This window comes from Lagopus muta, chromosome 5 (genome assembly GCF_023343835.1).
Source record: "Lagopus muta isolate bLagMut1 chromosome 5, bLagMut1 primary, whole genome shotgun sequence".
Classification (NCBI taxonomy): domain Eukaryota; kingdom Metazoa; phylum Chordata; class Aves; order Galliformes; family Phasianidae; genus Lagopus; species Lagopus muta.
Window position 1 is genome coordinate 22,887,031 of NC_064437.1, and position 23,369 is coordinate 22,910,399.

The window sequence follows — 23,369 nt, forward strand, 5'->3', positions numbered from 1 at the left end:
TTTCTTCCTCTTCTCATTCTCTCCTCTGTAACCCCTATCCTTTGATGCCTTCACTTCCAAATGCAAGAACACTTACTTTGTTTTCAGCACACTGCCTCTCTGGGACACCTGCTTACTTTGTGTTTGAAAGAGCACCTGGCATGCTGTGGGCATAAACAGACAAGCAATTGTAGGTTGACACAGAGCACCAACAGGGAGGCTGTCCTGAGACGGGACACAGCGAGAGAGCTGAAAAATAAAGGATGTGAGAAGTTGCTTCCCATTGCAACGGCCGCCTCAAAGCTCACCTTCTGACACCAGGCAGACCTTCGGCGTGCTACCAGCTTGTCCAGCTGGCTGTGGAGAGCTGTCATCTCCCCAGACAACCTGTCGATTTGCGCAGTCATGCTTTCAGCCCAGGGGCAGCACGTGGCCCCCTCCTGCAGCCTGCTGGTCTCCACAGGAGTGTCCTGCACCGAGTGCACGCTTCCCTCTTCAGCCATGTTATCTAACACGGTTTCCTAAAAGAAAAAACAACAGAAGTTTCTTTTTGGCAGGTCCTGTAATGCTTCCCTTCCTTCTCAGTACCCCATGGCTAGGAACGTACTGCTGCTGTCTCAGAGTACAGTTCTGCAATTCCACAGCTATTTTAAGAGAACCTCTTTAGTTCACTCTAATGTGAGTTAATAGAAGACTTACACTGCTAACTTAGCCCATTTTAGAAAGCACTGCATGCTGTGAGCTGCTCTCCACTGCTATTACTGAAGCATAAAGTCACACTTTGAGATAACAACAACCAGCACTGCAGAAGCAATATGTAAGCCCTTTCCCCTTCAATTCTACTTGCATGGCTTTTTGTAACACAGTGATGACCAGGACAAGCACTGTGCTTGCACTGCCCATCAGCTGTGCACCACAGCAAGCTGCGACATCCACACCCTATCTGTGTCTACATCCAGCTCTCCAAGCCAAGGAACTCCGTGAGATCCCTGCTGCAGGCTGGCCAGCTCCGTCAGTTCTGCTTGGTCCTGCCCATTCCACTGGCTACAAAATTATTTGTGCAGCGCCTTCAGAAGTAGCAATCATTATTTGAAACTCAAAAAAAACACCAAACCCAAATAAGATCAGAGTCCTTGAAAGGTATGTACCTCTACAACCTAGTGCATAAATTACAAAGAAACAGTCTCTGTGCCACAACAGGGTAACTAAGAGACCCAGCCCTCCTCACTCAGGATATTAAATATTTATTCCCATTTTGCTATCAAGAAAACATCAAACAGGAGAGATCATAATCTCTTTTAAGGACATGAGTAGCATTCAAAATTACCTTTCAAAACCGGAGAAGCAATCTGAAAACAGCAAGAGCAAATTCAGCAGTCAAGCAGCATGGCCAACACGTGGGCAAGGCAAAAACATAGGTGTAATTACTGGCTCAGCAGCAGCACTGCTGGTAGAGATGCCATAAAATCACCTGTCACCAATGTCATCCTGATAAATGCAAGCACCAGGCTAGAAAGCATAAACACAAGTCTCTGTGATAGAAGAGAGTTGACCATAACGCTGATGTACGGGTGAGGCACCTGAAGTTAAACACAGACAAATGGGATAGGAAATCCCGTACTGGAGCAGCAACAGCCATCAGAAGTTGAAGGAATGGCCTACAAGGAGGCATTACGAGAACCAATTTTGTTTAGCCTAGAAAGAGGAACTGGGAAGGCAGTGACATGCTAACAGCCTTCGCTTTAATAGAAGGTTGCTGTAGAGAGGATGAGAATAATTTTTCTCTCTCGCTGCCTTTTTTCTACGCAGGTAGGTACAAAACTTTGGCTTTCTTCGCAGCAAGAGGTTTTTAGGCTGATATAAGGAAAAGCCTTGCAAGAGAGCCAAGAATGGCAAAAGAAACTCTGGAAACCCTCCTTTCTAAGCCAGCAGCAGCTCTGCAAGATGTCACCAACAACTGACAGCCTGACAAGCTGCACAGCAGTAACACTAAGCTTTTTTTTTTTCCTTTTAAATTTGAAATTTACTAAATGAGAGAATTTTAGAGCAAAATTACTGCAGCCACTCCTGTTGCTGCAGTCAAGACACGCTCTGGCCTAAGACCACTGCTCTGCCTTGCTGTGAATGTCACATCTCAGACCCAGCATCCTCATCCTTGCCAACCAGGGTGCTGCAGCACAGCCCAAGAGCAAGCAGTGCCTGAGGGCTCCCATACAACCATGGGGCAATAATGAAGCCCCTGCTAAGGCAGAGCCACACATTCCCATAAGCATCACAAGTTGTCATTTCTACAACTAAAAACAATTGATTTCAGTGTGTGAGGAAGTATCATTAACAGCAAACTCTACAAAACTGGCTAGCACCTATATTTAGCAGAAATGTCTGCTTTATCAACTCTGAAAAGTTGTGAGCTTTTTTTTTTTTTTAATAATAATGTTAAAATCATCTGACAACCCAGAACTAAGACAGTATGGAAGAAAATTCTCTTGACAGTTTGCTGCACTTGTTAAAAAAAAAAAAGAAGAAAAAAAGAAGCAAGCATGCAAAGATGTGGAGATACTAAATAGCTGTCTTCCTACAGAAACATGCAAGTTCAGCTGCTGAATCAGGCAAAGATAAGTGCAAGAGACGTTCCAATTTCAGAGCCTAGCTGGTGGATCCCTATAAAGGCTGGGGAGCCCAGTCAGGCATTCAGACATTTTCCATTTGCAAATGCTGAGGGATACATTCATAGACTGTGGGCGAATCTTTCAAAATTCATTTAAAATCGCCCATGCTCTACCGCATCCCAGAGTCCATCCGCACACAAGCCGAGTTTCCCCAGATTGTAAGGGCACACATAAATCAGAGCATGGGGCAAGGGGAATGGAAACACACTGCCAGAAATAATGGCAGAAATAATGGCAAATAAGCTTGTAATCTGATGGTCAGTGAACATATCCTATAAGGGGTAAGAGCAGGAAACTGAGCAGTGCATCCAGATACAGACACTCGCAGAAGGAAGGCTGCAGAGCAGACGTGTCCATCAATACCAGAGCGTTCAGTAATCAGCACAGGGGAGCTTCATCGGGAATACATTACTAACATTCTCTACAACCATCAGGAGGGCAGTAATTATGCAAGAATCATTCTGTCCACCAGATCAGCAAGGGAAAATACGGGTAAAAATGGAAAGAGGAAATTCTGTATCTTCAAAGCACATCTCATCTTCATACAACCTACAGTATATGGGAACACAACCATCAACATCCTGCTGAACAAAGCCACTGCCACATTTAACTTATTAAATAAAGATGTGCTGGCTGGGTTTTTTGCAAGTATTTACTTAGGACTGAATTCCAGGAAGCATGCAAGCACTAACCACAACAGTACTCCCCACTGTAACATGGTTGAGGTGGCTACAACAAAATGCCATAGCACTTGCCCTTCCATTTTGCCAGTGTGACTTTGGAGACAGGCTTATTCTGGAGCTGAAGCTTTCCAATTATAAGATGGGAGATGAGTAATCAAAAGCCATTACATAACTAATGGCAATTCAAATGGCTCTGCACTGGGAGTATTCTTCAAGACAGGTGAGGTAATTTTACACTCCTCTGCCTGGTTTTTAGTGTAGAACGACGCATGCGGGCAATTAATAGTCAGCTCACTGATTCCCAAAATTTTGTAAACTCATGCAGCTAATGAAGTGCTCTGAAGAATTATTTTCAGCAACTGTAAATGGACAGAAGTTGCAGAGAGAAGTGAGATGGATGCTGCCGTTTACACTCACTTGAGAAATCCAAAGATGCACACAGAAAGGCTTATTGATTTTCTTATGATCATTCAACACAGTTCAAGGGGAAATTGCCAATTTCAACACACTATTTGGCTGGGGAAAAATGAAGTTGTTTTCAGTATCAGCTGCTTGCAAATTTAGTTGCTCTCAAGTCTGCAATAAAGCTTAGAGTCCCTCTTCTGAAAACCCATTTAATTTTAACGAAATGTATGACTGTTATGTTTAAAAACATTAAAGAGATGAAGATCAAGCATTTTCATTTGTATTAACTTTATGGAGCTCTGCTACTCTGCCCTGCAATTCCTCAGCTTAGCTGGTAAGACTCACAGTCTTACTGAAGAAAACCGAGGGATGAAGAAGAACTAAGAACACATCGCTCTCTTTACCAAACCCTTTTTCCTTTTCTGAAGTGCTGTTTAACAGATGTCTCACAGTCTTTTTGTGGAAAAGAGTCTTTGTAAGTGGTCAGCTATTGGTTAGAGTCAAGAAAGTTGCATCCTTTAAAATTTCTTTAATTACCATCCACTGCCAGTAAACCACTTCCAGTTGCTTCCACTCCAGAAAGGCTTCTAGTTGCATGGTTTCCAACTCCAGATGCTGTACCAGCTGGATACAAGGAAACAAAGGAAAGAAAATCAGGTAACAGTACTCATTTGTAAACTAAATGAAACATGCATTTGGTATGCATTACAACAACAGAACTCCATGAGCGTTAACGATGCATGGGACAACGCTGTGTTATTTTATAGGACCACTGTAAAACCAGCTGTGCAAACATGATGTGAACACAAATTGTGATATATTAAGATCTAGATGCATGCCCATCTTCAAATCTTCTGTGCTTCTTGACTACCAATATCAACTGTTTCTCCAGCAACATTTTTTCTTCTGTCCAAGAGCATTCTGTTCTTCCATTCACTCATATTTATCAAAGCTGCAAGGTTTAATCAGGCCATGTACAGCACTGTCCCAGCTAAAGCTTACACAGTTGGCCCTTTAGTAGAACTCCTCATATGCAATAGTAACACCAATTTGACACCAACAGCAAGGTTTTAAAAAAGACACATGTACTTGTATGCTGATCACCTCAAACAGGATGAAATCAGTAACAGCTATACCTACTTTGTACAGACAACTAATCTGCCAGCTTTGTTGGGGTTAGTTACGACCTACGTACCATGTAATTGAAGCAATGGTAAAGCATCAGTTGGCTTTGCAATTTTATTCTGCAGATATAACATGAAGACAAAAAAAATTAGAGAAGGGAATGCACTTTCAAAAGTTACTGCTGGAAATTATGAGCAGTTTGCTCTAAAAAACTGCTGATCCGAAGAACAATTGCTACACATTTGTTTGCACAGCTGACACTTGGCATCACTGACTGCCAATTTCAGGATCAGCTGCTTACGTGGAAGGTCAAAGAATGGTCTCCTCCTTTTCTGTGCTCATAGGTATACCCACAGCACAAACAGCTTAACTCACAGGATCTCATGCTGGCAATAAAACTCAGGTAAAAAGTTGATTAAATATTCAGGCAACAGCTAATGTTACCTGATTTTGAAGTAGCTTTGTAATGTGGCCATAAGATGCATGTGACTGCCATCCAAGTAAGTCTTGTGACAGCTAAAGAGGACTGAGGGCTGGAATAGGGAATTTTTCATTTTAAGTCTTAAAAAAATAGGAAAACCTTCGGAAAAAAAAGTCATGTGTCACTTTGTTTTCCACTAGACCTGAAATGATATGATTCTGGAGACAATCAGATGGAGAAAACAGACCTTAGTAGCAGTCACAGCTTTCTGAGCAGTCTCAGAATCTAAGGGCACCCAGGATTTTTGCGTGTTTGTTTTCCAAGCTGTGCCATTAGTGATGCCACACTTGAACTGGAAAGTTTCCATTTGACTCACCTACTGTCACATCCTCACTTTTCACTGAGGTGCTACTATCCTCAGAAATACCAGGTCATAAATCTGTACTGGATCCAGATGCCCTGCTCATCCTACAGGGTGGTATATCCAACATTTCATTATCTACCTCTGAGACTACACACAATGCTCCTGGATGGCAATCACAGAATCAATCATAGAATGGTTTGGGGTTGGTAGGAACCTTTAAGAGCATCAAGTTCCAACCCCCTGCTATAGGCAGGGACACCTCCCTCTAGACCAGGTTGCTCACAGCCCATCCAGCCTAGCCTTGAATGCTCCCAGGGAGGGTGCATCCGCAGCCTCACTGGGCAATATCCTATGCCATCTTTCATGCAGGTCTTATAAGACTCAGACGTCACTGCGGCGCAGAGAATAAAAGCAAAACACAACAAAAAGTAAGTCTGTACAAATATCCTTGAAGTACCTTAGCAAACAATATACAAACAAGTAATGTTCAGGGTGTCATAACGGCATATCTGCATGCCATTAGTTTGACCAGAAGGACAGACTCCACGTGACCCAGGTTTTCACTCAGATACCACACTGAGCAAATGAACCACTCACAGTCACTCCCCAGCTTCAACTATCACCAAAGGTTCTTGTGAGCACTTACCATTCCGTATCAAAATCATGCATTTTGCATAGTTGAGGTCAACAGCATGCATTTTCTCAGCACTAATAACAGCTTGCCTGGAGATGCACTGCTTGGATGAGGCCCCGGGCAGCCTGGTCCAGTATTAAATGGGGAGGTTGGTGGCCCTGCATGTGGCAGGGGGGGGGTTGGAGATTCATGATCCTTGAGGTCCCTTCCAACCCGGGCCATTCTGTGATTCTGTGAAGAGCAGTTCCACTCCTGCTGCTCCACATCCACCTCAAAACGCAAGATGAGTCCGTGAGCTGCAGCTAAAGTTGTCTCCTTGCTTTTAATGGCCTAAGGGCCCAGATGCTACCATCCCTCCTAATGAAATTTAAAGACTAACATCTGCAGAAGAGCACTAATTTTGTTTCTTGAACAAAGCAAAGCAGTAAGTCAAAGACGTGCCGCATGTGGTTGTCAAAAGGATGCTTAGGGATAGAGTATGAAAATTGCCTTTCCTCCAACAAAATTAAGACACAAAATCCATTTCCTTTCTTCTGGAAGAAGTCATTGCTCTAACACACTTGCACAGAGAGAAAAGGTAATGACAAATTCAAATTGCAAATCTCTGAGGAGAAGTAATTCCACACTGAATGCTGAGAGCAAACACTGCAGTAGCAACTTCTCTAAACCGCTGTACAGAAGGTATCACTGGCACAAACACCGTGCAAGCAACAGCTTTCCTCGAGAGGCTAAACTGTGCTTAGCTGGGATGGCAGGGAGCACACTGCCAGGAAGCCTCCAAGAACTGCAGGAGGAAGAAAGCTGCATACAAACACCCCTCTGTAGGCAAACACCCAGCATGCAGCCTGGCCCAGGCTCCAGAAACTTTAGGAACTCGAGCTGCAAACAACCGAGGTGACAACATCTTCTGGGTGGCTCTGGTACCCAACAATGAACTGAAGTCCTCCATGGCAGTACACATCCATGTACCTACCTTGCACCACAGCCATCATTTAAATGTATCTGTAATTATCTTTCTGCCGAGGTATTAATCTTTTTCACTCTATTTACGAGCATATTGCTAAATTCATTGATGCCTGCAGACCATTATAGAAATCAATACTTAATAATTTGCAGCATAATGCATCCTTTTCATGGGCTCAGCTCCAAAGATCAGCTCCCCACAACAGGCATTTAATCTGCAGTGCCCACAGACTGTAATTCATCCTGTGTGCCACTACAAAAAGAATTTTTAATCAAAAATTGCTCTGCCTAAATATTCCAAAAATCATCCCATTGTTAGACACACACACCAAAATAATGAGCTTTCAGCAATACATTCTGTTTCTTGGCTCAGAGATAAAATGCTGCTGATTCATCGCCTATTCACGCCTGACTGGAGATGAGAGACTTGCACTGGGCTCCAGACCCTTGCCAGCATCTCGAGGCCCAAGACAGAGTTAGAACATGCTTTGGGAGCTCAGTATGAAAGCTTATATGGGGAGTGGTATCAGAAGACTGATTCAGATTTGGATTTGGTTTTATTCAACTCAGATTTTGGAGATTTTAGTACTACTTCTGATATACCTGAGAACTGCAGGAAAGCAGAGAAGTTCCTCCTCAAGAATGCAAAGAAAAGGATAAATACTCATGGCCAAGGCAGATACTTCACATTGCCAGAGGTAAACCCTAAGTGGGACTAAGGCCCAAACACCAAATTAAATAAAAAACATGGGCTGTTGGGTTTAAGATGGTGCATGCTCCCTGAATTGCACATTACCAGGGCAAAGTTGTGGAAGTTCATCACCAAAAAGCAGAGAAAAATCCTTATATCCTACCTATCTCAGGCTGGAGAAAATAACACCTTAGGTTGACACACTCAGTGCTCCAAGACTCAATTCCATGTCGTGATTTCTCCAAAAGCAAAGCTCCTTTAAAGCGTTCTCATATATCCCTTGAAGGCTGAAGCTAAAATAAATGGACCTGAAAACCAGAAAGTCACACTGCAGTACTGTGAAGTACAGGAGCTAAGGAGCAAAACCAACAGACCAATAAGCAGCCTCTAGCCACAGGGCAAATAAAGATCGACTCAAGTCGGTTCACAGGCAGAGAAATACTGCTGAGGATTGAGACAGAGCAGGAGAAACACCACAACCCAGCTAAATCACAACATGGATGGATGACAGGGCAGAGGACAGCTTCTTCCACTGGCGGCTATGGATCCCATAGAGTCCCTGACCACAGTATTAACTGGGACAGACCTTCAAAAGCAGGTATTTCTGCATAAACTCCCTGTTGTGCTAAGAGCAAACAGGACATAGATCTTCTGAAAATAATACTTAAAATTTAAAATAGAGCAACTTTAGGTGAAGAGCGTTAATTCCAGATGCTTGGAAATGTACAAAAACTCCAAGAATACCTGACTTTTCCACTCATCAACACCAGTATACCAGCACAGCCTGAACTTCAGTAGAGCTAGCTCAGTTTTACATTGCTGAGAGCAGGAATCAAACCACTAGTTAAAAACTTAAGTGACAAAGATCATCATTATAAAACGTAATTGCTATTTGTGGAGGGATTTAGAAAACATCTGTTTAAAATGAAACTGAAAGAAAATGGGACTTAAAGCAAACAAAATGAGGCATTTGGCACATAAAAAATTGTACTACAGCTTTCACATCAATAGGCAATGAGCTGGGCTGTGCTAACAATGACATTCATTTGCAGGGAGCAGGTCAATGAATGGACCACTTTGCATTTTTTCCCTGAGGATATGGCATATATTGAACACAGGGCAAAAATACCAGGAAAAAATTGATTACAAGGCAAGTTTTACACTTTAGCAGCCAAGATCAAGATGGATGAGAATAGAAAAGGTGGGCATTTTCTTCCCCAAAAGTACTTTGATTTGGGGCATGTAACTGCAAACGATAGGAGCCAAATTTTCAGGCAGTACTAAGTACCCTTTGCTGAATGTAAGCTCAGTTGAAGCACATTCAGTGGATACAAAAAAAATAATAATCACAATTTACATTAAGAAATCTCAGCCAGAGGATTTCACAGGACATGAAATTGCATTGCAGCACTGCCTGGCAGCTGCTCATATTGTGCTGCTATCCAGTACCCCATGAATCTGATATCAAAGAAAGACCATTACTCAACTGATTTTGTTTAGACTATTTCTGTACGTAGAACAAAGCATTATCCATATTCAGCTTTTCTTTTTTTTCCCCTCCTCTATACTTGCCCATTTTCCTGTATTTTAATAGACCACAAAAACACATGCTGAAATAGAAACAAGACATTTCTCAAATACATTTTAAAACTCATTAAATTCAGAACTGAACATTACACTTCCAATAACCCCCTTCCTGCATTACGCTTCCACACTGGACGTTAGCACACCACGTTCTATGTTAATTACTACTACTAACTTCAGCACAGGAGTTCATTTAGGTTTTGCCCTCCCCACTTTATTATCCCATCCACCTTTACCACCAGTTTATTCTACCTATTTACCGTGTCCTTCCTTGAGATCCTTATCCTGCATTTGGCAGCGAGTTGACAAAAACACTATCCCTGCATAAAGCTTTTTATAAACCAGCTTGTATTGCCAAACACCCACTAAGCCAAGAGATTGGCTTTTTGCCTTCCCTTGAGCTTTTGTACTTTCTCCTCAAAAGAAAGAGCATGCAGCACAAGTTGAGCACCACTGATGCTACACCCTCCTGCTGGGTATCCATACAGGATCATCCATTTTCAGCCACCACAGGCTGCAGTTCCCAATGGCCAGGTAAGCCTCTCCAGCCTTCTATTCTCTCCCCACATGCTCCCTGCAAGAATACAGCTGATGGGCTTGAAGGAACAGCCTTCCTGGTAGTGACCTTCCCCCAAACACCTGCCACTTTGCCTACTTATCCATAAGGAACATGCGGTGCTGAACCCAGGGCTCGATGAGCCAGGAAAGCAGGGTTCCCCCAGTCCTGCTGTAAGGGCACTCCCAAGGCCCTACCAGATGCACATTGCGATGAGAACTGACTCAGAGAGCATCCACAGCAACAGAAACCCAGCCTCTAAGCACTAACAAAGAAAAGCATTCCATAAAATTTAAGTCTCAACCAAAGACAGGAGGAGAAACTCAAAGAAGAATGGCTTTCACCACTGCAGACCCAGCAGCACACAGAATTATGGCAGGATGTCCAAGCTGGTTTAACAACGAATGAAAAAAATGATTCCATGTGTGTATTAGCATAAGCTTATGAATACAGTTTCTCCCAGCCTTCTCTGACAAGCTGTCACAGCTACCACGCATGCAGGTATTTTCACATATTTTAATATATGCATTATTGACTGGAGAAACTACTAATTTAAAGTCTGCTCATCTCCCCTACGTCAACTCGTTTCTCTTGCTCCTCTCTTAATACAGTTCTCTATATTAAGTGACAAACTTGGTTAAGAAGAACCACAAATCTGAATCTGCTTGCAAAGCAGGAGTAACAGCTGATTCTATAACTTTTTTAGCTACTTGAGCAAAACAAACCAATCAGATTTTAGTTCAGTTCAGCTTTCTAGTAACAGCCACTGCAGTATATGAACTGAAGTGCCATTTGCTTCTCTAATTAGCATTAGCACGCAGACTACCATAGCTCTAGTTTGCTTGGCTTTCCAGGTGGATTAAGTGTCATCTGATATAGCGGTAGCTTAGATTGAATCAGTAGAAAACAAAGCAGCCATCTGGCATTAAAATGCCAGAAGGTCCCCAGCTGATCAGGCATTTACCGTCCTGGGCCAAGAGGGGCTCATGACAATGAGAAAAAGGGGCAGTATCAGGCATTTCTCCAAAGTCCTCCGTATAGCCCCCTAAGGCTGAGCTCTTCTGTATGCAGACGCGTACTGCCAGCTCAGTGCACAAGGTAACAGCCATGAATCATAAGGCCATTGTCACAGCTCTGGGGCACTTCAAGATCAGCCCTCATAGTCCTTTTTGTGTCAGGAACTAGTAAATGCTTTCTCTTCTACATGAAAACAACGGCAATGACTCCATAAGCAAATTACAAAGATGCTCTGCTCTCTCTAGTGGCTACTGTTAGCTTGAAGGCACAATTCAAGAAATGAGTTACAAGTTTTGAAGTGCCTCACCTTAACATTTTGTTTCCTGAGATCTGATTTGTTCCTACATGGCCCAGTATCTCAGTTAAGATCCTCTGGACTGGATCAATGAGACCCTTCCAAAATCCATCACCAAAGAATGGCAGCAAGCAAGCAACTCTGAATCCGAAGCCTCCTCCAAGGAAGGACAAGAGACGCCACGACAATGTAGGCAGTGTGGTCAAGTCACACCATGCAATTCCTACTTCAGCACAGTGTTTCTGAGATACTTTCCTCTCTCATGGCACAGGAGACTAAGATATTGCTGCTGCATCGTCCTACAATTTATGGAGTCCGTGATGAACCACTGCATCATTTTTCAAGGACCAAAGAACTCTACGTGCTTGGTCAATAAAATATAATAAGTAATAACTCATCCAAAAAAATGGGGATGGCAACTCCAGAACTGCAGCTCTATTAACTTTTTTTTTTTTTTTTTTTGTACAGATAAGTTTAGCAGAAGGCAGTATTAGTGACAAATAGCAGCCTGGGGAAATTTTCAGATCAAGGTAATAATGCCATGAGGTAGAATGATTTGCTTTAGTGTTGCTATATAACGCTTCCAGTTCTTCCAACGGGACACTAATTGTAGCCAGAGGCCACCTTGCTTAAAAAATACCTAAAGAAATATTTCAGCACTAAAACTGTCTGGACTAATACAAAAAACAAAGCGTCCTCCCCAAGAAGGGGCACTGGGAAAGTGCAGCAGGGTACAGAGCTCAACGACTGAATGATTCAAAGCAGGTCCCGTGCTAAGCAGGCAGAACCACGTCAGTGGGAACAGGTCTCTCACCTATACAAGGTGCTCAGGGCTCTGCCCAACAAGCTCTGAACATCACCAGCAATCTGTCTGTCTTCTCCAGGATCCGGCTCCAGAGTTTGCCCCATCCTTATGGCAATTTTACCCCCTCCATCTGGCCACAACTCTCACTTGTGCCTGCTGCCCCTTCTCCAGTCCCAGCACTTTTGAGAAGATCCTGCTCCTATCTGCTCTGCATCTCTCTGCCAGAAGTCAGACACCACAAACATCCTCTCGGTGCTTCTACAATGCCGTGACTGCTGTGCCTAGCACAGCACTGTCCATAACCTACCATTGGCACCCTCCACCTCGTCACTCCGGCCATTCATGAGACATTGAACAGTACTGTCCCTAAAGCACTAACAGCCAGACACCAATATGAGTAGCCCAAACTATTTCCCACCCACATACTCCTTATCCAGCCCATCTCTAACTGATAACTACATGAATAGAAGGATTTTCCCTTAGCAGTACCCAGAGAAACACTCTCCATCCCTATCTGCTGTCCTGAAAGCTCTTTAATTACATATCTCTGTCTCCTTCTGGGAAGGGATACTTCACAATGCTTTGAAAGGGAACCACCAGCAGGATCTGACAGGGCTGCAGAGGTGAGAAGTACCTGTCCTAGAGCAGGCGGGACCACACCAGCCAGAACAGCAGGCATCAAACGAGCAGACAGCCACCAACACTGCAGACAGCTGCAGGAAAGAGAAACAGAGAGGACTGGTTTGATCACACTCGTTCTTTGAGATTCAAAGCAGAGTTTATCTCCTGCAGGTTTCTCTCTCTCTACAGCATGAGAAGGAGTCACTCCATATGTTTCTAGCCTTTCCATCCTCCCTAAATTAACTCTCCCACTGGTACACATCCATCTTTCCTCCTATCAGCAGCCCCAAACTTCCACCTAGTCCACCAGCTTCATCCTGACTCAGGATGCACCTGGCCCACCTTCCAGACCGGAGCTGGAAGCCAAGTCCCACTGCTTCTGGAGGGGGCAAAGCCCCCATCAGCAGCACAACACAGGCAGCCTGAAAGGGGAGGAAACCACACGCAACAACCATATTTAAATTTTCTTTCCCTTCTAAAATGGACTAAAATCTGCCTTAGAAATATCAATATATGTTATCTTACAAAAATGGACTGCCTTTGCCTCTACGGTGCCCATCTGGCTAGTGCGTCCTTCGCTTTCTTAAAAAGGCTCAGGAACCCAACTACATGTAGATACTGTACAAAAGCAGCTTTGAAGCTACTTGACCCCTAATTTCTCCCAGTTTTACATGTATGACAAGGGTTGCATCTGCTCTGACTCATTTTTGCAAATGAATACCTGATTTACTGTTTCCAGCAGGATATAGCAAACCATGTTTTATGTATTAAATGTCAGCAAATGAACTGAACACCAGTTGGCTATGGATTTTCGGGAGGAAAATAACACAGCAACCTACCCACCTCCTTCCATAGAGTGAGTCATTAAAATAAGGCAAGAATAAAATTCTTTGTTCTTTCCATGCAGCATGAGGTGGGCAGCACATGCTGTCACTGAGTTTCTTTGCTCTCTTAGCACTTATTCTTTCCTTGCAATGAAATGTGAGAAGGAAAAAGAATACCTGAATCACCAGGAGGTTTTGATTGTATTTTAAATTATTTTCTCAGTAGCCGCTCTCCTAACTCAATGGGAAATACGTGACAAGAACCAAGTCATCCCATTTGTAAGACACTATCCACTGCAGCTCCAGTAATTGCAAGGTGGGATTTGCACATACGTAGCCAGAAGAAATAAGATACAACATTTTTTTCCAATTTCTATAACTTTCAAGAGATCAAAATTCAAGCCAACAGAGCTTTCTCTAAGAAAAGGAGTGACAAACAAGCACTGTAGAGTTTGAAGGTGATAGGGCAGTCCTCACACACAAGGACCACCGAGCAAGAGGTATCCAGTAAGTAAATCTTTCAACCAACATAAGCCATAGGGATTTAAAGCCAGTTCCTCCTCCATCCTGCAGCTTACACTGGTAAGTTGCATATTTCACCAGCAGAAAAAGTTGCACCTGAGGCCAGAGCAGGTAGCAGCCCCATGGGCTGGGGCAGGAAGCCACACTGAAGCTCTCCCAAAGACCCAGCTCAGTGAATAGCAGCACAGAACTATATTTTGTTCAAGTCTGTAGATGATCTTCCTATCCAACCCAACCTCATAGCCTCCTTTCTTACTCAAACAACCACCACAAAAATAATTCGGTATAAGATCTGTTCTTCCCTGCAATGTTAACGCCAGCCTTGATTTTCGTTTTCACCAATCTGTCTTCCATGCATATAAAATGTCTTGAGTGGCTGGAACAATACCACAAAACATTAAGTAATTTAACATGAAAAGAAGGCACTGGCTCTGACTGACAGCGCTATTCAGAGTGCAGGGCAGTATGCATGCTTTACACTTTTAATGCACAATCCACCAAGGTAACTGCTGAGATTGGAAACAAGCATTCAAAATTAAAGTGTTAGAATTCAAGCTACCTAAACAACGTTAATTTGATGCTCCCTTGGATGTAACATCTAGCATTATGTGACCAAAATACTTACCTCCCTCACCTGTCTCACTGAGGGCACAGAACAGCTGGTGATCACTCCATCAGTTACTCCTTCTCCTTTCTTTAAATTGCATATTATTCTGTCTGTTCTTCAGAGGGAAACCATGGATTTATTTACCATACATCACTCAAACCCCATTCTGAAGACAGAATTTCTTATCTTCCACATAAACAAGTTATCTTTCCTAATGACCCATGTGAGATGAAACGATAGCATTGCGGTCGTTTTACAAATGGAAAATGAAAGCAAAGAAATGAAAGTGAAATGCTTCCATTTCTTTTACCTACCTTGACTGAGACTTCTGAGACTCAATTTCCAGAGAATTCAGAAGTTATTACAAGCACTTCAAGGCTACCTCTCCCCAACGCACCTCCATAACTTGCAGAGGCACTGCAGGAAGTTTGATTGAGTTAGCTCCTGTGCCATCACCAGGGCACAGGGCCACAGCTGATGAACTTCAGCAAGAGAAAGAGGCAGTGGCCTCACATTGCATTAACACCATTCAGCTGACCCAAGGAACCACTGTAACACTGCAGTGTGCTGCCAGGAGCCATTACACCACTGGCCTTAAACTTGACATCACTGCCAACAGTGTTGAAACTCCTGACGGGCTCTACAGCAAAGGCCTACTAAGTTCAGAGCAGCAACTCAACATTTCCGTAACTCATAGCCTTGAGCATCCAATTGGGCACACAAACCATAGGAGATGGCTCATCAGCCACCTGCTGCGTAAAGTCTAGTTTAAGTCACTTGACTCCTGGAACCTGCGACCACAATGGCACAGAGGTATCGTCCCCTTCAGGACAAAGCTTCCCTCCTCTTCAGCAATTCTCCTGCTCCAATCACTTCTTCACCTTCAGCAACAACCTTCTTCTCGACAGCTATGACTCAGATACAAGGCACTCCCCTCTCTAAATGATGAAATATTTCTGCGACAAAGTACTGCAACAAACATACTTGATATACTACTACTAGTGCTTCACTGCACCATCTTCCCTTCCTCTTTTTTTGTTAGACACTTTTGAAAATCCCTTCTGCAGCATCCGAGCTATCCACTGATTAGCTGAAGTACCACAACCTCCAGAGGGACTAACGTGCTCCCTGGATCCATCTTCTCTGTGTTCTCAGTGTTGGAATGGCTTCAGAAAAGCAAGCTGAAGACAGGAAGAGAAGAAAACCTGAATACTTAAAAGGGCAAAGCACTTGCTGGCTTTATTCAAAGTGCGGTGGCGAGCCTAATTATGCAAATTCCAGAAGCTTGTCATCATTGACCTTTTCAAAACACGCGTGTCCACGAGTCTAACACACAATTCATTGGTGAACCCTGAAATTTATTAAAGGTCATCAGTTCTAGAACTATTTCTCATTACATCATCAAAGAACTCAGTCGATGCATCTGGCAGTAATCACCAGTGAAAACAAATTTGCTTAAAAAACAGGTAAAAACATTGATGCAATGGTTTAAAAAAAAAAATCTTGTACCTTGAAAAAGGTCTGTACAAGGAAAAGAAAAACAAATATTCTCACTGCAGAATATCAATCTATTTGTTCTGAAAACAGAATTCAGCAGTGCCAGAGTTTAAAGACCCTGGTCACCTGAAGCCCTGTGAGCAGACTGAGCAAACCGCCGGGAGTCACTGCTGATTCCAACTGAGTTCATTCTGGCAGTGCGTAGAGCAAGTCTAAATCTCACTGCACGCAGATCCTCTGGGGCTTGGCTGGCTCTTCCGCCCTATTGCTTCAAGAATTATGTCACAGACCTCCGTATTCCTTTGGGGAAGGTTGTTCTCTACCTTTCTGATCTCATTCACAGAAACACAGATTTCTCCCCCCACAGAGACAATTGGTTCATGCTAAAATCTTTCTGTGAAGAGCTCACAGAGAGCCCGGCACAACAATAAAACACCTCTGTGAAGGTTTCTGTACAGTTCAGACTGCCAAGGAGTTTTCAGACAGAATATGTGTAGGAAAAAAAAAAGAAAAAGAAAAAACCCCTCATGTGCAAAAATAATCACAAGCTACTATGCAATTACTCTTGAAGTTCATGTCATATTTTCTGTGCAGAGCTCACTTGAGAAAATTCGAGTATTTTTCCTTTCAAGAAATTGAAACACGATGACAAATAGGCGAGGGTGTCCTTAATTAGACCAGTAGTTAGAACATGAAATACAGACCTTGTTCGATGGCAGAACTATGGCTCTTACCATGTCATGGAAGCAGTGAACATCACAAACCGAAAAAAAAAAAGCTGAGGGGCCAGATCAAGCAGAATTAGTTGTCAGAGCACTGCAGAAGATAATGAATCTATAACAATTTACACCAATGAAGTTAGCTTGTCTTTGAAGCTCAAGGTTTTCCCCCCTCAAATAAAACAAATCGTTTTTTTCTGGAATTTGCATGCAGTACAAGCCTGCATTTCCTGAATTAATTTCCTACCAGCAGCACCACAAATGACAGTACAGATCCTGCTTTTTCCTTTGGAATCTCTGCTCTTTCAGAAGGACGAGTTGGTTCAGCCGCTTCTTTTACAACAGATGGAGGGACATCATAAACTATCAGATGGTCCCAAGGCAGGTCTTTGAAATTCAAACAAGGCATATATCCATCAGCCCACCATACAAGACCGTAACGGGGCCGATTACAGCAAGCACTACATGCTAGCACAGGTCTGTGTCAAATCAGTGATGTGACACAGTGTCAAGCTCAACAGCGGGGTTTTAACTGCTTATTTTCACCTAGCGCCTGCCTGCAGCATCTGTCATCACCAGAGCATTCCATGAAGTCCCAAACAAGCGGAACAAGGACACCAAATATAGCCTGGCACACAGAGCTGGAATTATCTTGCTGTAGTTATTCCATTTTCACCTGAGGCAGTCAGCAACTTGGGACCCATTTCTGGAGATAAAGCCATAGCACTGCCATTACTCAGTGACCAGTATTCCTAGGAGATAACTCTCACTGCTCACCCTTTCACATGTTCCAGGAGGTGGTGCTGTTACTCGGATGGAAGCAGGCTACAAGCTTGCACACAGGGTTTGTGCATCCCAAGCACGGCCAATCTCACTGTCCAGCACGCCCACACAGATAAAATACTTCAGCAGACCAGGGAGATTTTATGCAAAGAAGTGCACAGTCCCAGATATGCACACACACAATGCAAACTGAAGACATCGTGCAAAGCAACCTGTAAATGCACATTCAATATTTAAAAAAAAAATCAATGCCTATCAGGCCTTAATCCTCCCAGCCCAAAAGTACCGGTTCTGAACAGAACAGAAACTCTTCATTGCTGTGCATGAATTCAACAAACTGCTGTGTCACCCATACGCAACAGCCATCTGGGACAGATGTTTTGAATAGAATCTGTCTGGAGATTTAGGGTCCACAGTCAACTTACTTTACAACTTGATCATTTTCCTTCTGAATGTCCCAGTAAGAAATTATGCAGTCCCATTTGACCACAGGAAACCCTACACACACACTGCATGTCAGCTTCCTTCCCAGATACATGGACAGCTCAGAAAGCTGATTAATGCTGTGCCAGTGCCATCCTATCCCAGCCCACCCAATCTGCTGCTCAGAGAGCTAAAGCTCACCTGATTTTTTTTTTATGGATGCAGAATTGATCACCTGTAATGCAAGCAAAGTCAGACAGACTATTTGTTTGCTGGTCTTTTTTTACTTCCCTCCAGGGACCCCAGTTCCTTAGGCCAAAGAAACTCCCATTCAAACAGGTCAGTAATCAAGAAGTATAAATATTTTTCATTAGATTTTGAAACAAATCAGCTATTCACATCTAAGCTAGGCAGTTTTCTCTGCACATCAGTTTGGCAGACAGCCACGTTATTCACTTGCCGTCACAGACAGTAAATTGATCCACTGGCATCTAAGGGTGCCTTTTTCACCCATTAGTATTTCCATGACCTCCCCAGCACAGCCTGCATTGTACCCAGGACCTGAGTCCTGACTGCAGCTTTTAATCTTTGCTAATCACAAAACAAGTAAGGCTGAATTCCACACATAAAGGAGTATAAAAGAAGGAACCGATGGAATAGACTTCTTTGTTTCAGAGTTCATTGATCTCTATATATGCTCACAGCTTGATGAGAAAGTTAATTTAATGACTCTGAAGGGCAACATACATTTTTCAGGCTCAAGGTAAAATATCAGAGCTGGTGACACTGCAATGCAGAATTAAGGTAAATGGCCTTCATAAACAAGAATGGGATTACATTATTCTCACTGGTATGAAAATTTCCCCCATCTGTCCCACGTCATGTGGAGGTTAAGAGCCAGCAGGTGCGAAAAAACATATCTCCTGGAAATGGAATGCCAGCTGAAATAACATCACCTCCCATTCCCCAGCACCTTTGGCAGTGCAGGAAGCGAGCAAGGCATGACCCATGGCAGCGCACACAGACTGCACGGCCCAGCTGAGCTGTAGGGAGGCTGGGATTTCCATTACGCCTCACTAAGGAAAAATGTAATTAAAACTATTACACTTGGAGCACATCCAGCTCTATGAATCTGACAAAAGCTTTTACGATGATAAAAGAATAATAATGTCCAGTAAAATCCCTGTACATAAAAAGCACACTAAAGAGTTTTATTGTCAGAAATCCAAGGGAAAGAACGCTTAAACAAGTGAATGTGCAACTGCTATAGAAAAGAGGCAGTGCAACTCTTCCATTTCATAAACTGAAGTTTAACTTCCCAGTTCTGTATCCTGGCACACTTTCCCTGTCAGAAGAAACATCTCTTGTTTTATTGCAGGTCAGAGCAACTTATCTGAAGAGATTATGGATGAAAATGTTCTCGTGGCTTCAATAAAACCAGCCCGATGTCCTTTCTGTGATGGCTCATTTCGACACTTCGATCCGCTTTACATTTCTACCCTTTGAAAGATGCCCAACACAAGAAGGAATTTACAGTGCCATCCACCAACTATGGGTGCATCACAGTAAGAAATTCTCATGCTTGCTCTTTTTATCGATCCACGCAGCAGGATATTATTTGAGGTGACATTAACAGAAATGTCATATTACTCAAAGAGAAAAACCTAGTTCACAGTTTTTGGAAAAAAAAAACATTTGGCAGAGCACTGCCATCTGTACCAATATTGGAAACCAAGCTATTAAATATGCATAATTCACTTAATCTTACGAATATATCTGAAAATTAGGCTTTTTACTATGTTTTCCAAAGAAGCATCACTTTGCATACTGAGTATTATACCCATCTGGAGCGCTGGCACTTGCAGTACCCTTGCCTTTTCAAGTCCGTGCCACCTTGTTATATGGGACTCATCATATATACCGAGCATCTGAGTTCTGGAAGCTGTTTATGGGAAATAGGGGTAAGGAGAGGCAAAAACCAGGAAGACAGCTCAAACAATCCAGCGCTGGAGCTGGAACCTGTTTGGGATTACAGCTGCTAGAGAAACAGAAGCAGGAAATGGAGCCTGGCCATCCACAACTGATTTGAAGAAAGCATCTGCTGTTACTCTGCATCTGTCCCTCAGTGATCATCTGTTTAAAAGGAGTATACCTCAGTTTATTTAGTTGTTGCTTAAACCTAGGAACGGTAGAATTAAACCTTAACAGATTAGAACTAACATTTTGAGAGTAGCTTTGTTGCTTCTTGACTGCAGCGCCCTGTTTGAAACAAACACAGATTCTTTCCATTTTACCCTGAGCCTGCACTGAATAGTGCACCTGAAGCAGCCATAGTGAGTGCAACTCCAGGTATGAGACCAACCTCTTAAATGGGATCATCTCCCACTTCCAGATTTATGATTCTGACCCGGGAAAGCAAACAGCATGCAAGAAAGACTTCTGGAATGATTATTTAATAGTGTTGCCAAACCCAAATGGGCTTTATAGCAGTGTCATTATGCTATAGTCTAAGAGATTAGTGACGATTTCAGGATAAGGCTTTGCAAAAAAGTAGTTGCTAAGTCCTTTCACACAGTGTAGAAGCTTCTCATACCAGCTTACCAGACCTTCCTGGACTTTTGCTAGGCTCAAGAGACTGTAAAGTATGGGCTTCAGAGGACTGTTCTGCTATCTGATCTGAGCTGCTGGACAAACCTTAGGAAAGGGACCGTGAAGCAGAAATGAGAAAGCAATCTCAAGCCACCTGCTCTACAATGGCTTTCCAGGAAAATGCTCTAAGCAGCTGAACCTCATCAAGAGGCTGGACGCAAACCGTTCATCCAAGGAATTCTCAGTAATGAAAGATTAACGTGCCCTTTACTTTAGTGGGTTTGAACATGAGACTATCTCCCACCTTCAGATTTACTTTCCAGAACTTCTTTCTGTGCAATATTTACAATGCCCGTTTCTACTCTTAAAAGTAGCAGCAGAAAGAATTTCTTCCTTGAGCAAACAGATCTGAATAGACTGCAGAAAGTTGCAAAATAATGATCTCATGAGAGCCAAGCTTAAAATTTCAATCTGATTTCAGTTACATACATGAAGAACTTCTATCAACTAATACGTAAAACAAATGTATTACATTGTATTAAAACAGGCGAATTGTACTACTTCAAAGAATAAATTGAAATGTCTGTGGTAATAGAATATTTGAGAACAGCAAAAAAATATACTTACAGGTAAACAGTACACTAGGAAAAATGATGCTGCCCCAGGAGGTTCTGTTTGAACACAGAAATAAAAACTATTTTGCTGTGTGAGCACAGGGCCAGGTCACAAAGAGTCATGGAATCTCCAACCCTGGAGGTACTCAAAAGTCATCTGGAGGTGGTTCTGGGCAGCTGGCTCTAGGTGACCCTGCTTAAACAGTGGGGTTGCACAGGGTGATCTCTCAAGGTCCCTTCCAACATAAACCATTTTCTGACTCTTAGATTCTAAAATCGGTCAGACAATAAGCCACGCTACCAACCAAAAAGGTAATCTGCTTGGACAATTTCTGGCAGTGAAATGAATCCTAGCATCAGATCTGCTTTGGTTCTCCTGGAGAGAGAAATCAGATCTCCTTGTATTACAACAGCCCGTTCATGCAAGGTCAGACACAGACACATTGCCCAGGTGCCCCCCAGCACGGTTACTGGCAGCAAGCAGCAGAAGTCAGCCTGCTGTTCTATATCAGATTTATTCTAAAAGCCTTTTCTTCACTGGTAATTTTGGTCAGGTCTCTCCCCACTTCCTGTCTACCAGCTTTTAGAAAACCCAGAGCAATACATCTCCTATGCTTTTCCAAATGAGAAAAAAATATTTGGTGGGTACAAGTTATAAAGGAGGATACAGACAGATAGTTCTGCAATACAAGCCTTTATTCCTGCTAGAAATGGTTAAAAACGTTTTAAGAAATGCAGGCTTTTGCTGACCAATGTTTGTCTAAAGCATCCTGAGCATCTAAGGATTACAGAACAATCAGTACCTGGTTGTAGTTCTCTGGATGTCTGACAAGATCTGTTTCTGTGACAGAAAAATGTCCAAGGGTCCGGTCCGTATGAGAGCCACTAGTGAACAAATGGATCTGGAATAGATTAAAGTAAAAGACATTTGTAATTGTAAGGACCAGATAATTAACAACACCCTTAGCTGCCATCCAACAGCTTGCATGGATGCAACAGCGATGTGAACCAGTGGTTACAAGCCCAATGCCAATGGCAAGTACAGAAGTAACTACAACAACCAATACAACAGACTTTTGTAGAAGAGTCTACAGGAACCCATGGCCACACACCCACAAAATGGGCCATCCAGTACTGTTACCATGAGCACATGCCTCTGCTGCCACCGCAGTAAAAGTGAACAATTTACTCTCTTTTCACATCTCAGTCTCTTTCTTTACTCTGTACATAATCGTATACATAACGTGAGAGAAAAAAACATTTTCACAGATAGTACAAGTCTTAACAGAGGTAAAGGATGCCCTCAGAATGACTGCTGATTTCTTCCTTTAAAGCAGAACAGGCTACCAAGTTACAGCAAGTTTCTGTACTGCTGCTATATATTCTTGGCTTTCTCTTACTGGGACCTTGTCCCAGCTGCACTGGTGATGGTATCATCAATTATTTGATGAAGAAGCTTCCCAACTTAGTCAAGGGAACAATAAAAAGCAATTCGTCCTATTCAGAGCTGATCCCTTTGTTACTGTAATAACTGCAGCTGCCAAACAAGATAGCAGTGCACATTTGTCAGAGAATCGCTCATATTTCATTAATATTTCTGCCAGAAGACAGAGAATGTTTCCTGCTTTTTTTCCTTTATTCTAATATGAACTTTATCATACACTTGGGTATTTGACAACTGTTTTAAAGCTGACAGGCACCGGGCAATTATCAACCCTTCTCTGAAACTTGGGAATATTTTAGCATTCCTTTCCCCAAACTCACTCCCAGTGACAACCATCTGTCACATGTGCAAAGCTATGCAAGTTTAAAAATAAAAAAGCACCTCCCCACACAACGTCCTTCCTTTCTGCCCACCATGGCTCTCCCGGCTGCCTTCCCATGTAACCACAGCAGCAAAACCTTTGGGCCACAGCACCAGGGTGAATTTCAAGCCCTCTTCAAAGGTATGCTGCAGCCACGCTACCCGCTGAAGCTCA

General features: G+C 42.9%; 1 protein-coding gene across 5 annotated transcripts in view; it reads right to left on the reverse strand.

Annotated features, from left to right (window-relative positions):
• TEDC1 (tubulin epsilon and delta complex 1) overlaps nt 1-23,369 on the reverse strand; it is a 63,648-nt gene that overhangs the window by 16,568 nt on the left and 23,711 nt on the right. For all 5 annotated transcript variants that reach the window (XM_048944924.1, XM_048944923.1, XM_048944927.1 and 2 more), the window contains 3 exons: nt 22,194-22,292; nt 4,274-4,360; nt 288-500 (listed from right to left, as the gene is read on the reverse strand). In XM_048944924.1, the coding sequence (XP_048800881.1) occupies nt 288-500; nt 4,274-4,360; nt 22,194-22,292 (399 nt within the window). The remainder of the gene's footprint in view (nt 1-287; nt 501-4,273; nt 4,361-22,193; nt 22,293-23,369) is intronic.